The sequence below is a fragment of the Lycium barbarum genome, chromosome 1 (assembly GCF_019175385.1).
Source record: "Lycium barbarum isolate Lr01 chromosome 1, ASM1917538v2, whole genome shotgun sequence".
In the NCBI taxonomy this organism is placed as follows: Eukaryota; Viridiplantae; Streptophyta; class Magnoliopsida; order Solanales; family Solanaceae; genus Lycium; species Lycium barbarum.
The window spans coordinates 64,166,534-64,180,860 of NC_083337.1; the positions used below are offsets into that span (position 1 = coordinate 64,166,534).

The following is a 14,327-nucleotide window of genomic DNA, read 5'->3' on the forward strand; positions in this document are numbered from 1 at the left end:
TTCGATCACATTTGTGCAAGTTATGCATGTTTGAACAGTTTTCCAACAAAACATAAGGATTATAGTTCAATTATATTGAATGAATAGTACCCAAAATCAGACTCGGATTTCTATGAACAGAATAACCCCCGAGGCTCAAATCCAAACCTAGTATACCTAGGACATGCCAAGAGAAGGAAAGGGATAGCTTTACATACCTTACTTGCATCTTACGCTCGCCCAAACTCAACTCCCGTTTCCTCCAAAATCTACAATTGGTCATAGTTACCAAATATGAGTTACAAGCTTTTAAGACTTCAAACTTAAGTCCATATTTGTCTACCGTAATTTCGGCAGCATTTCCCGTATAAATTCAACATCCCCGAGAATCATCTCGGCCCAGAATATCAACAACAACAACACAACAATACCAACAACATCAACAATCATCACAAAACACACTATAACATAAATAGTCTTCGTTTCCACATAGTGCAACAACTTCCATTCCAACTTCACAATTCCAAGCTAATATCAACATTTCCATATTCATTTACTAATCAAAATCATTCCAACACAATCCGGAAGTATTCCATATCATTATACAAAATATTTACAAAATATACAAAAATTCCCCCAGAACCATAATTCATCTGAAACCTCTAATCTTGAACATAAATATTCGTAACGCATTTTCATCTCCCAATTTCATTAACAACAATCATAAAATTGTTGGTTAACGAGGTGTTATGTAAGTGCCAAGAAGATTTCATAAGGATTTGAGATCAAACGAATCGACGAGAACAAGTTCGGGAAGAAGTAAGTTATACGACCACTTATACGGTCCGTATAATGGTCCGTATAACAGTCTTAGTGAAGGGTCATCACTGGAGAGATTATACGATCACTTATACGGACAGTATAAGTGTCCGTATAATCCATTACGGGCAGCTCTTATTTTTTTTATATAAAGAGGACCCAAGTTCTAATTTCTCATTTTCCACCTCCTCCACACTTCTTGAGACCTCTAGAATATTCCACACACCATATCAACGCAAATTCAATAGAGATCAAAGATTTAACATCAAAAACCAAGAGAATCAAGTGTAGAGAAGATCACTAGGGTTTGTGGAGGTCAAGGTTCCCTTCAGAATTAGTTGGGGTTTTCTCAAGTGAAGTATCTTCATCCAAAGATCATTCCTATATAATCAAAGGTGGGTTTTACATCTACTTCATGTTATTAAAAGTATTGAGTGGTTGAATGACTTGGATTAGAGGAGGAAGTAGAATATGAGCTCAAAATATAGTAATAATGGTGTTTTGAATAGTAAGTTAATTTGAGTCATGATTCTTAGTATGAGATGAGTATAATCTTGTTATGAATGATGTTAATGTCGTTGAGGAAGTACTATATGAGAATGGATATGGTGTTGTGTTGTAGGATTCTTTTTGTACCCCCAATACATCTTGCATGCATATACTCTCATAAAATGAAAATTTGTATGTCCAATTTGAATCGATCTCAATGGATCCCTCGTTACTGCCCAGAGGAGAAGAATAGGTAGGGATATGGTGTTGTGTTGTAGCTATGGTTGTGGATGATTTTGAAAGGGAATTGTGATGATTGAATAAAGTTTAACTTGATAAATCTATTGATTATGATATCATAGGTGTTGCTATTGATGTTTGGGAGTTGTTTATTATATGGAAAATGTTGTCGAAATAAAGGAAATGCTGCCCAATTTTCGTTAGCTCTTAGTCGCCGTAGCTTAGACTCAAGCATGTTTCTAATGATCTAATATAGTACGAATTCTCTTGAATGTAGAGTTGTGAGCTTGGAAGGAGAACGCTTAGTCGTTAAGGAGACGTAAAGGTATGTAAGGCTAGTCCCTTTTCTTTCAAAGGCATGCCTCCTCTATTACGATTTCCTTTCTATATATTCCATGACCTTCTTACATCCCAAAAGTTGAAAGTTCATGATTCTTAAGAGTTTCTTATGAGATAGAAATGAGATATAGAAATGAGATATGTTCCATGATAATGATGATGATAATGATGTTGTTATGGGCCTAATAATCCTATCTTTATGATTTCATTGATGTTATTTCTTGTTGTTGCCTCACCTCATGATATTAGTTCCTTCAAGGTGAGACATAGCGATGATGATTATTCCATAATGTAATCGGAGGTTCCCGACCTTACGTCACTCCGATAAAGTTACAGCTTTTACTTGAGTTCTCATGCATGCTTCATATTATGTATATGTAAGATTACACCGTGCCTAGTTGGCCGGGCAGTCACCACTACGATAGGCGTAATGGGCAGCTATGATGATGATTACACCATGCCTAATTGGCCGGGCAGACACCACTAGTGGGCGGCTTGAGATGTTTACCCCGGACGTCGGCTAATGATGATCACACCATCCCTATATGGTCGGGCAGTTTATATAGGTATACATGATATGACGATGTTTATTATAAAAGTAGCATGCATGATTCCGCTTTAAGAGGCAATCAGTTACAGGTTATCTCTTTATCTTATGGTCTCTTATTGCTCTATTATGTTATTGTACATGCCTTACATACTCAGTACATTGTTCGTACTGACGTCATTTTCTTTTATGGACGCTGTGTTCATGCCCACAAGTAGATAGGGAGACGGCGCAGACGCTTAGGAGCTTTATTCAGCAGATTTGCAAGAGCACTCCACTACTCCGGAGTTTCCACTTCTTGGTATATTCTTTTGTGCACATATTAGGGCATGGCGGGGTCCTGTCCCGTCCTTAAGATTTCAGTATTTCAGTTAGAGGCTCGTAGATACTCATGTGTGGGTAATCGATGTTATATGACCTCTTTAGCATATACTTTGTACATCATTTTGTAGCCGTATGAGCCTATGTATATATGCATGTTCTTGGGAGACGTTTGGTGATCATTTCATAGTAAGTAAGTCTTTGAGAAGCTATATTGGTTCAGGATGGGTGTGATAGTTAGCATGATAAGTGATGTTCGGTAGCCAGCTCCGGGTACTTGTCATGGCACTCTAGTTGGGTCGTGACAATTTGTTTCCAAATTAGGAAAAATGTCATTCATTTTGGCACGGACTAAAAAAGAAATAGGTTCACATAAATTGAAACAGATGGAGTATCACTTTTCCATATATTAGGTATGTAATAAGTCACTCGTAAAATTAAGTGTGATATCGACATTTGAGGTATAATTTAAGGGTTAATTTATGTCTTTTGCTTTGATTTTATTTAATTCTGATGAGCACCTAACCAAACCAATGCATTTTTTTAATAGATTCGTTGGAAAAAGTTTTTTATTTAAAAAATGTGTAGAGAATAGTTTGTGCACAAGGAAAACGAGGCAGTACACGGACTATTCAGTATTCTCCCACCAACCCTAACCCTCAATCACAGCACATATATAGTCAAACAAAACAGATTCTCTTTTCCAACTGTAATTGATTATTCATTGAATCGAGTAGTCGACTTTAAATATAACTCTTTCAGGCAAACTTTTATAGTAGTAATTATTTTCAAGTTATGGGAATTAATGGAGTTGAAGGAGATAAAACACTGCAGTCCATTTGCTATAAGCGAGGTTCACTTCGCCTACTAGATCAGGTTTATTCATTTTCCTTTTTCTTTTTGTTAATCAGTGTATTCATTTTAGTAGAGCATGAGTTTCTTGTTTATTGCTTGTTAAATTAGAGGCAAAATGATTGTCTGGTTGTTGAGATCATGAGAAAGGAGGTTAAAGAAGTGGTTCTTGAATTATCCAACCTTACCAGTTTTAAAAAAAGTGGTTCTTGAATTATGACAAAAAGGGTTGTAATTTTCTAATGGGGAAAAAAAAATGAAAGTTCATCTTTTGTAGGTTGTTTTATTTTATTTAATTTTATTGGAAATCTAGTTGCTTGTGTTATTAACATTTGATCATTTGTTAACAGAGAAAACTCCCTTTAGAGACTACATATTTGGATATCAAAGATACAAAAGATGGCTGGTAAATTTTCCTCTATATATGTTCTTCACTCTTTGGGTCAATAGCATTTTTGGTTCTTCAATTATTGATGAATCATAATTTTAATCCTTATGATATCTGACTAAGCACACTTAGCCTCCAATTAATTGAAATGTGCATTTTTGATCTCGTTGCTTATGAAATATTCACAAATTTACCATAATTATTAGTCGTTCCACCATTTAATTGCCCATGTGTTATGTTAAGCTTGTACTGTTACTCCATAGACGGCAATATAGTTCTAAAAGTAGTTCAAATACAACATACTCCTTACATAAAAGGACTAAAAACACACTTTTCGATTAATTGAAGGTTAATTGTGCTTTGTTAGATATCACAAGGATCAAAATCATAACATACCTATAATTTAGGGACCAAAACTGCTATTATCCCTCACTCTTTTGTACTTTGGAATGGGGATGCTTTTCTAGAAATAGTAATATGGAGAATAGAATTTAGCTTGAGCCGTGTCTGTTACACTGTCCGTAACATAATTCGCCCCCACAAAGAATAATAAAATTTGGCCTATCCCTTGGGATTGTGGTTAACTGGGAGTAAAACAACAGGTTTCAAGAAAGAGAACCCAGCTTAGTGGAGATAGGAGAAAGAGAAAGGAGTAGAGAAAATCTGTATTCATTTCTCCAAAATACCATGTATATGTAGGTGTTGCTCTAATGGCTAGTTAACGGCTAGTTTGACTACTTCAGTGTAAAGGTTAATCTTTCATAAAGCCTATAATGGCTAGTTTGACTATTTTGTGTAAGGAAAAATAAATTACTAAATAATTAATATATGTAAAGTAATTTTACAAAAAGAAGATCTTTTATAAACCAAGACACTCCTTTTTGAGATAACACTAGTTTTTCCAACATTTTCTTCAGTTTGTGTATTGATATATTAATTCACCTTCCTTTTTTCTTTGCTGGAACTATGCAGAAATATATAGGTTTAAATGACCTTTTATAAAAAAGAAACATATAGCTTTATATGTCTGAATGGAAGTTGTGCTAGCTTGTGGTTATTGTATGATTCTGATTCCCCCCTTCCCCCCCACCTCCATTTCTTGATAGTTTATCATACATGGGAACTTTTTATCTCAAATTTCTGCTGTTCCTGATAAATGATCTTGTCCCCCCTTTGTCCTTTGTTGTTCCACTATAGGTTATGCTGCTGCTGCAAACAAATCTTTTTTTGACATAGAGTGTAATCATTTGTTGTTGTTTTCCGCATATGAACCAGGGAAGCAATTAAGGAAATGGTTGTCCGTGGGGCACCTGCAATAGCCATAGCAGCTGCCCTGTCTTTGGCGGCAGAAGTTTCAAATTTAGCTTCTTTTAATGGGACTAGTGATGATGCAGCCACTTTTCTACGGAAGAAATTGGATTATCTTGTGTCAAGGTAATTATTAAGTAGCATTTGTCAAAAGCAGTTTCTGCTTGTCTTTCAAAGTTACAATGCTCTAGACGCCTTTGGGGAAAGTAACGAGAAGGTAAAAATCTTAATTTCCTACATGCAGCCGGCCAACGGCTGTTAATCTTTCAGATGCTGCTGTTAAGCTCAACGAAGTTATAGACAAGGCTGCTGCCGAAGCTAAAGAAGTCAAGAGTGTTTTTCAGGTGGTAACATTTTTGCGTTCACAATTAGCCAGCTGTACCTGCTTGATGAAAAACTATTGAAGAATGGTGCAACTTAGTTTCAGGCAGTTGACTATCTAATTGTATTGACCTGTCCTTTGTTTTTGGTGCATGACACTTACTCCCTCGTCTGTTCCATCAGGCTTACATAGAAGCAACTGAAGCTATGCTCGAGGATGATGTAATGTCAAATAAGGCAATTGGGTCATATGGTGCTAATTTTCTTCAGAAACACTTGACAGACAATCAGAAGATAACAATCTTGACCCATTGCAACACTGGAAGGTAACCTTTCTTTAAATACCGTGCTGATTTTCTTTTCTTTCACATTTTTGTTGATGATTGGATCATTGACATACTTGACTTGAAGTTACCTTCTCCAGTATCTCAAGTGCTATTAATCTAAAGCTCAAATGTATATTTTTTCTTAGTCTCTGGTGCAACAATACTATGGTGTATGGTTTAGAATCGGAAGCTATAGTTCTTTACACACATTATAAAGTTCTCTTTTAGATCCTTATCAAAAAATAAAGTTCTCTTTTAGATGTGCTTGTGCCCCAGCATTTCCTTAATGCTGGTTTGTTTCACATCAATAATATTCCTTTATTACTCGTGAAAGAAGGTTATCCTCTCTCGTATTCAATGGTTTCGCTTCAATGGCCATTGGGTTTCTGTGCAAGTCTAACAGAGAAGAAGCAGAAAGAAATTGTGACAAGTATGATTATTTGCATGGCTAATTTCTGATTTTCTTCATTTTTCGATAGTCTGGCAACAGCTGAATATGGAACTGCTCTTGGTGTTATCAGGGCACTTCATGCTCAAGGAGCTCTAGAAAGGGCTTACTGCACAGAAACACGTCCATTCAACCAGGTGGGCACCTTCTACTATTGCTAATTTTTACTTTTCTGCACTCGCAGAAGTAATTTTTAATTTGTAGTTAAATTAATGATGAATGCAACTAAAAGTGAAGTGCTTATGCAGTTATCTTGGTAGATACATCACTTGGCATTTTCATGCATAGTCCTTTGCTGTTGGTAACTGGTGGAGCAATTAGGGTTAGTCTGGTGGGTTGGAGTATATGATGCATTCATTGTTTTCTTCATGTCGCCAACTAAAGACAAACTAAAAATTGCTTGAAATAATTTATGCAGCAGCGAATAAGGTGAACAGCTGTGGAATTCCATTTCTAGTATTATACAATGGCGATATGACACTGCAGAACCTAGAGATTTTTTTTCCCCTCTCCCGCCAGGAGCTACCCCCTTTTCGCTCCCTTGGTGACTCAAACCCACAACCTTCGGGTTGGAGGTGGAGTTTGCTTACCATCTGAGCAAACCCCTCTTGTCAACCTAGAGAGATCCACGAGAAGAAATAGCATGAAGCTAAGGTCTAAGAGTTACAGGCTGAAATCAGCAAATAATGCTCAAAACAAGAGTAGACAGGGCTGACAGATGAATATGTAAAAATACAAGAGAAATCTCTCAGAGAAACATAGCATCAACCTCTTTGACTTCTTTGTCACAACACTTCAATAGTGTCTTAAAGTCTTTGTGTCTTTTCAACTTAAGCAGTATGTGACCTGGCTGAATCTATAGATTTAAATTTTCTTGTGTAGACTAAACTCAATAATCTACCCAGTACCTTATATAGCGTGCAAAGCCCTCTACCAAAATGTTATAACAGACTACCTAGTCCCCTTGACCACCTTGTAGATTTGTGGCATCTACATAGTACCCCAAAACGTTAGAACTTTTCTTTAGTTGATGCTTCTCATCATTACATCAGAATTGAAGCTACTTAGCGAACATTGTTTAGCATGTAAACATCAGAGAGACAGAGACTCCAACTGATGTCATTTCCAATGGAATTCTCTGGATTAGCTTTTTTGTACTTTGCTTTATTTGGTCCGGATGACAAACATTCATTTATTTTCCTATAACCAGAGCAACTGCAGACTTGCATATTTTCTATTGGATTAACATATACATATTGTTCTTGACTGCAAAATTCAGTAGTCATGTACTAAAGAATCAGATGTTCAATAACAAGTGTAAACTAAAATATGATGGTAACTTATTCTGATTTCCCCCGTATAAGACCTTGCTATTTGACAAGTGAGTCATGATGCCCCCCAGCCAGGGAAGGTTCAGAAAATGTTAGAATTCTCTCTTCATTTAATGGCAGGGATCCAGACTCACTGCATTTGAGTTGGTTCATGAGAACATACCAGCCACCCTTATAGCAGATTCAGCTGCAGCTGCATTAATGAATGCTGGTCGAGTGAAATCTGTCATTGTTGGAGCTGATCGTGTCACTGCTAATGGTAATTATAAGTTACTTTCACATCTGCCTTTGGCTTCCAAACCTGAATTGGAGGATTTTTCTCTTGCTGTAGGTGATACTGCCAATAAGATTGGAACTTATAGCTTAGCTGTCTCTGCTAAGCATCATGGTATTCCATTTTATGTTGCGGCTCCTTTGACTTCTATCGATCTATCCCTTTCTACTGGACAACAAATTGAGATCGAAGAAAGATCTCCAAAGGAACTGTTGCATACACGTGGAGGACTAGGTGAACAAGTTGCTGCCTCTGGTATATCTGTTTGGAACCCGGCATTTGATGTCACTCCTGCTAATTTGATTAGTGGTATCATCACTGACAAGGTTAGTTATTGATACTTCCTCTCTTCTCTGGTTATCTCTACACTTGCACCCACGGTGTGCATTGATGCACTAAACTGTACCATAGACTATCTTCTGGCAATGACAAACTATTATTCTAACAAATGACAACTGTTTCAATAGGGTGTTATCACAAAGAATGGGGCTGATACTTTTGATATTGCTGAATTTGTGCGCAAGACATCAGGAGACTTGTGATGTTGGTGTAATTGGTCAGTCATGTGATATTTCTTATGTCCTCATTCTGTCTTTCGTTTAGTATCCCATTTGTACTATCAGCATTCAGTTCTCAGCTGTAAGTGTTTAAAGGACTCAATAAAGTTTAATCTTCTGCTCCTCCTAGAGCATGTAAAATTGTACAATGATGTGGAGAGAAATAATTGTACTATGTACAGCAGCAGAGCTCCCTTTTTTCCTCAGATACCCCGTCTTTGAGGGAGTCCGGAACCAAAATGCCTCCAAAAAAAACATTTTGAACCAAAATACCCCAATAAAAAAAAAATTACTAAAGTACCTATAGCGCAGTATTTTACTGCGCTATAGCACTAACGGAGACGGACCTGTCAAGTCCTATAGCGCAGTAAAATAATGCGCTATAAGAAATACAGTCCGACCTATAACGCATTATTTTACCGCGTTATAGGAGGGAGAGAAACTCCTATAACGCAGTAAAATAATACGTTATAGGAGTCCCATTTCCATTCACTCCTTTTTACGTAATTTATCTTTTTTACGTAGTTTAGCCGTATATTAATCATGCTTTGAGATTCCGAAACTTCAATATTTTATATAGAACTCCAGTTATATTTGTACAATTAATAAAATAGGCTCAACACATTAAGAATACGTGATACTTTAAATTGTCGTTTTAATAGTTGAAAAGTGCTCGAAGTTTTTTTTTGTTTGAAGACTTGTAGTCATTAGCTTTAAGTTATTTATCTTTTAAGGTTTCGTCTTATTTTTAAATTAATGCTTAACTTTATTTCGAATGTGTCACGTTTTTTTATTATCAATAATAAAGACTAATGATAATATTTATAAATATGCAAAAAATATATAATATTTACGATAAATTGTACAACACTAATGTATATACACTATCGAGGATGGGTCCCACATGTAGTATGCCGGAGACTATCCTTAGGCCTAAGGCTCATACCATCCCCACCGCCCTCGCCATCGTCTTCGTCGCCCTTTTTTCTCTTAATAACCGGGCGCTCTAAGTTGTGATCATCTCCTCTTTCTCTAGCCCTTGCGCCCTTAAGTAGAACGTGTTTCTTCTTGGGATCTTGTCCCGCTAGCACGTTCAGAACCTCAGGCTGAGCTGGGTTTGGAAATTCGACCTCTTCCTCGTCGGGAGTCGCCACCGCAGGCGCCGAAGGATGAACTTGAAAAATATATAAATATTAGTACCATTTCTTATTTATGTTGAATACATTAACATTATTTATTTAATCAAACCTGTGTGTCAACGGGCACCTGAGAAGGCTCCTGAGATGGGTCTGTAGCCTCCTGAAATGGGTGTGATGGTGAATATGAGGTAGTCTCCTGGATGAGATGTTGTTCGAAGTCCAAGTAAAGGTTTCGAAGTCCAAGTAAAGGTTATAAAAATTAAATAAACATTTACCTTATATTGAATAAAATTAGTTTTAAGTAAAAAACTTACATGCGCCTCGGTAGTCTCATAAGAAGACACCTTTGCCTCGACAGGCTGATGAGAATGCTTCGGAATGGGCAGCTCTTGTGGACCCACTGGCGCCGAATCCTAAAATATGAAAAAAATGAAATAATAAGTACTTTAAATGATCAAATATGTATATTAAATATTGACCTTATATTGAATAAAATAAATTTTAATAAAAAGCTTACCCGTGGCTCGGTAGTCATATGGGAAGACACTGCTGGCTCGACAGACCCATGAGAAAATGCCTGAGTGGGTGGCTCTGATGGACCCGCTGGCGCCGAATCCTAAAATATGAAAAAAATGAAATAATAAGTACTTTAAATGATCAAATATGTATATTAAATATTGACCTTATATTGAATAAAATTAGTTTTAAGTAAAAAACTTACATGCGCCTCGGTAGTCTCATGAGAAGACACCTCTGCCTCGGCAGGCTGAGTGGGTGGCTCTGATGGACCTGCTGGCGCCGAATCCTAAAATATAAAATATTACTAAATAATGAATAACACACACATATATATATATATATATATATATATATATATATATATATATATATATATATATATATATATATATATTTAAAATAAATAATTTAAATGAACAAATAAGTATTTTAAATACTAACCGGGATCAAAAACTGATCAAAGTCGAGAATTCGAGCTCTCTTTAAATTCCTCACAGGCCGCTCATCAGCTAATGAAGCGCGTAACGCCGCCCAATCAACGTTATCACGCTTCTCCATGTATGCATTATGGCTCGGCTGTGATGAAGACCCGGGTATCTCAGCAAGTAAGAGCGCCGGCGTAAACGTAGGTAAGTGTTATATCCCGCATTTTTGCGCATTCAGATAATTTAAGATAATTGCGGAAGATTAAGAACAAGACTATAATTTTGATCTTGTTTGGTGTACAAGTTGTTTATGAAAATTTTGAAGTGGGAATATGAAGAAAGGTCAAGGGCATAAAGGGAAATTCGCAATACGACTCGTGGAAATATGGAGGAAGACGAAGGGCAAATTTGAAATTTGAAAAATAATTTTTCATAAATTGTAGGACAAAAAAAAAAGGTGGGCTTGCAATTAAAGAGGCCATTTGGGCCATTCAAAGGGGGTGGGCTTAGGCCCAATTAGAAGCTTAATGAATAAGCTTAAAAGACGACTAAGCCATCTTTATTTCATAACATTTCCTAGAAATTTCTAGAATTTTAAAGAACAAAGAAGAAAGAAAGGGGAAGGGCCATTTCGGCCAAGACCCCAAAAATTCATGCCATGGAAATTGATCACAAAAAAATATTTTCTCCTAGCAATCCCACCAATTGGAAGACCCTCTACAACATGGAAGAGTTGTTGGAACAAGAAAATCATCCATTTGTACAAATTCATAATCTTAACCAAGAGGAAAGTTGAAGGAAAAAAAGGTCAGAACAAATCTTCTTTATATGTTATGGATGCTTGTGTATATTGTAGGATGTGTAAATGAATGAGAAACATGAAAACATGAATGTTGAAGTGTGGCCGTATGAGTATGGTGTTGGCTGAATTTAGTTGCATTTGTGGAGAAATGATGAATTAATTTTACTTAGTATCATGATTGTTGTGGTATGTTGAAGTGAATGAAACTCATGAAAATATGTAGTGTGCATGTGTGGCCGTGTGATGCTAGAAGAGTGAGCAAATTTGATCTTGTATGTTGGTTGTTGTTGTAGTGAAATCTATGATGGAAAATGGAAGCTTAATAATTTTAGTTTAGGTGGTAATTGTTGGAAACTTGTTCTAGAAGTTTATGAAGATTGAATATGATGTTCTTGCATGTATGACATATAAGGTTGTTAGTATGGTGTTGTTCGAATATAAATTATAAGGTTGTTATTGTTTTTGTTGGAGTTGGAAGGTCTTGAAGGAAGTAGTATGTTAATTGAAATTGTTATTATGATTGTTGGCATTGTTGTTGATAATTTGACCGGGTTGAATTCCCGGATTGTTGTTGATTAAATTGGCTAAGTTGAAGTTTTGGAGATGGTGTATTTATAGGGTAAGTGCTGCCGAAATTTCGGTAGACAAATGTTACCTTAAGATTCAACTTCTAGATGCGCTAATTAAGGTTTGGTAAATATGACCAATTTGTAGATTTTGGCGGATTTGCAACTTGAATTTGGAGTAGCATAAGGAGTGGAAAAAGGTATGTAAGGTTTTATCCTTTCTTGCTTGGCATGTCTTAGGCATACTAGGTTGGATACGAGCCTCGGGGACAACTCTATTCTCCGGAATCCGCACCTAAAGTTTCTCCTTTTTCATTCAATGGAATTGAATTAGAAAGTGTGCGAAATGTTGGAAAAACCTCCGAAGCATCTAGAACTTGCATAAATATGACCTGACTACCTTAAAACCCCCACAAGTGACGTCATGAAATGTAATGAACGTAAATTTGGTACGCCGCCTCATTTGATCCGAGGTGGGCCCATTGTTCCCGGAATTTTCTTATTGTTCCGTTTATCAAGTGACAAGTACTTTAACTATTTCAATGAGAATATTTCTATGATAATAATGATAATGATGATGTAAGGAAGAGAATATGTCCATGATAAGTATGACAAGAATGATTCCATGACCAAGTGTCTTAAGTCAAGAATTCAATGTGAGTATGAAAGTGCCCAACTAGTTCATGATCTTTAATTCTATTCCTTGGTCATGACGTTATTCTCTAAAGATTTCAAAGCACATGAATTGATGTCTATGATGCCCATGATTTCATACTATGTTTTCTTCTAATGTCATTCTCCGTTGATAGTCTCGCCCTAAAATACTCGTTCCTTCCAGGTGAGACAAAGCGATCACGGTTATTCCATAATGTAATCGGAGGTCACCGACCTTACGTCACTCCGATGGATACATGATTTTCTTTGGGCTCTCCTGCATGCTTATATGATATATGTATATGAGATATGAATATGTACATGGGGTGGGGGGAAAGGATACATGAGGATTGGAAGGGAAACATGTTTCATTGCCACCTGGTTAGCTGGCTTATCATCCCGGACGCGGGATGCCCGGACGCGGGATATATGGGCGAGCCGATGTATTTTGGTGCTATGTGGGCGAGCCGACATTGTTCGGTGCTATGCTATGACCCGACATGATATGACACGATATGATATGACATGATATGATGTGACACACTATGATATGACATGATATGATATAATATGACATGACATGATATGATATGATACGACATGATATGACATGACCAGATAAAGCATGCATGACATCCGCCCCGAGGGCACTCATATGTTCAGGTTACTCTTTTGTTCCATGATATGCTCAGACAGAAGTACCCCGTACCTATATGGTTGGGCAGTTTACATGTAAATGTGTATATGTCGTTGCAAAAAGGGAAAGTTAGCTTACTTGATATCTGCCCTAAGAGGCAAGCAGAGGTACAAGTTATGTTCTTACTATATACTATTCTCTATGTCTTCTACCATGATCTTATGTTATTACTCTTGCCTTACATACTCAGTACATTGTTCGTACTGACCCCTCTTCTTCGGGGGCTGCGTTCATGCCGCGCAGGTACACCCAGACGAGTGAAGCTAGCATAGAAGACGTTCCAGCGGGGTCGGTAGACTCCACTTGTTCTGGAGTGCTGCCGAGTCAGAGTATATGAGCCATGATGTTTTGTTCGATGTTAGAGACTTTGTAGATAGAGTCGTGGGTATAGAGTGTCAGCTTTGTAGACGGCTTCGCCAGTCAATATGTTATTATGTTCATGTCACGGGTCCTATATGATGATAGACTTTACTTATGAAAAAAAATTGGAGAGCTTACTATGTATTTTATTCTTAAGTGATTCAAGAGTTTATGTATGTAATAAGAGTCAGTGGGTTCGCTCGGCTCCAGATATGGGGTCGGGTGCCCATCACACCCTGTCGGGATTGGGGTGTGACAGTGAGTCTCCAGGTGAGCTGCCACCGGCCTGGAAGGGCTGCGGATGGACTAGACCGTGAACGCTCTCTGGAATGGGATCGGCCTCATCCGCCTCATCTACCAGTCCTCCACCACCAGGTCCTCTAGCAGCAGCGCCGCGTCCTCTACGCGCACGGCGTCCTCCGGCAGCACGGCCTCCTCCTCTGGGAGCCCCCGGTGCTGCCTGATACTCAGCCTCCGGAACAGGCTCCGCTATGCGCCTAATCTCGTCTGCCTGGCGGATACCATACTCGGAAATCCTAACCATCTCCGCGGCAAGCCCTGCAAGCCCAGGGTAAGGCATATGCTCTAACCCCAAGATGCGTAAACGCTGTACGGCCACCAGCTGC

The 14,327-nt window shown here is 37.6% G+C and overlaps 1 protein-coding gene and 1 long non-coding RNA gene across 6 annotated transcripts; both read left to right on the forward strand.

Moving 5' to 3' along the window:
* The first annotated feature begins 3,320 nt into the window (after positions 1-3,320).
* LOC132635733 (methylthioribose-1-phosphate isomerase-like) lies at positions 3,321-8,747 on the forward strand. Of its 5 annotated transcripts, none has more exons than XM_060352233.1 (10): positions 3,321-3,610; positions 3,937-3,992; positions 5,250-5,408; positions 5,527-5,626; positions 5,787-5,929; positions 6,264-6,359; positions 6,451-6,514; positions 7,829-7,967; positions 8,040-8,308; positions 8,450-8,747. In XM_060352233.1, exons 1-10 carry the CDS (start codon positions 3,530-3,532, stop codon positions 8,522-8,524), a joined length of 1,182 nt encoding a protein of 393 aa, XP_060208216.1. In that variant the 5' UTR covers positions 3,321-3,529; the 3' UTR covers positions 8,525-8,747. The 5 variants fall into 5 exon arrangements, with proteins under 5 accessions (XP_060208216.1, XP_060208222.1, XP_060208238.1 ...); XM_060352239.1 differs by having other exon boundaries at positions 6,267-6,359; XM_060352255.1 differs by lacking the exon at positions 6,264-6,359.
* A 1,897-nt stretch (positions 8,748-10,644) lies between these two features.
* Positions 10,645-13,845, forward strand: LOC132639320 (uncharacterized). Its single transcript, XR_009582101.1, has 2 exons — positions 10,645-12,190; positions 13,585-13,845. It is a non-coding gene; the product is annotated as an uncharacterized LOC132639320 (long non-coding RNA).
* The last annotated feature ends 482 nt before the right edge of the window (positions 13,846-14,327 follow it).

Bases quoted from the DNA above. Each gene is read 5' to 3' on its own strand.
- LOC132635733 (XM_060352233.1), top strand. From the start codon at position 3,530: ATGGGAATTAATGGAGTTGAAGGAGATAAAACACTGCAGTCCATTTGC. The intron at 3,611-3,936 runs GTTTATTCATTT...ATTTGTTAACAG, and splicing joins CACTTCGCCTACTAGATCAG to AGAAAACTCCCTTTAGAGAC. The intron at 5,409-5,526 runs GTAATTATTAAG...TCCTACATGCAG, and splicing joins TTGGATTATCTTGTGTCAAG to CCGGCCAACGGCTGTTAATC.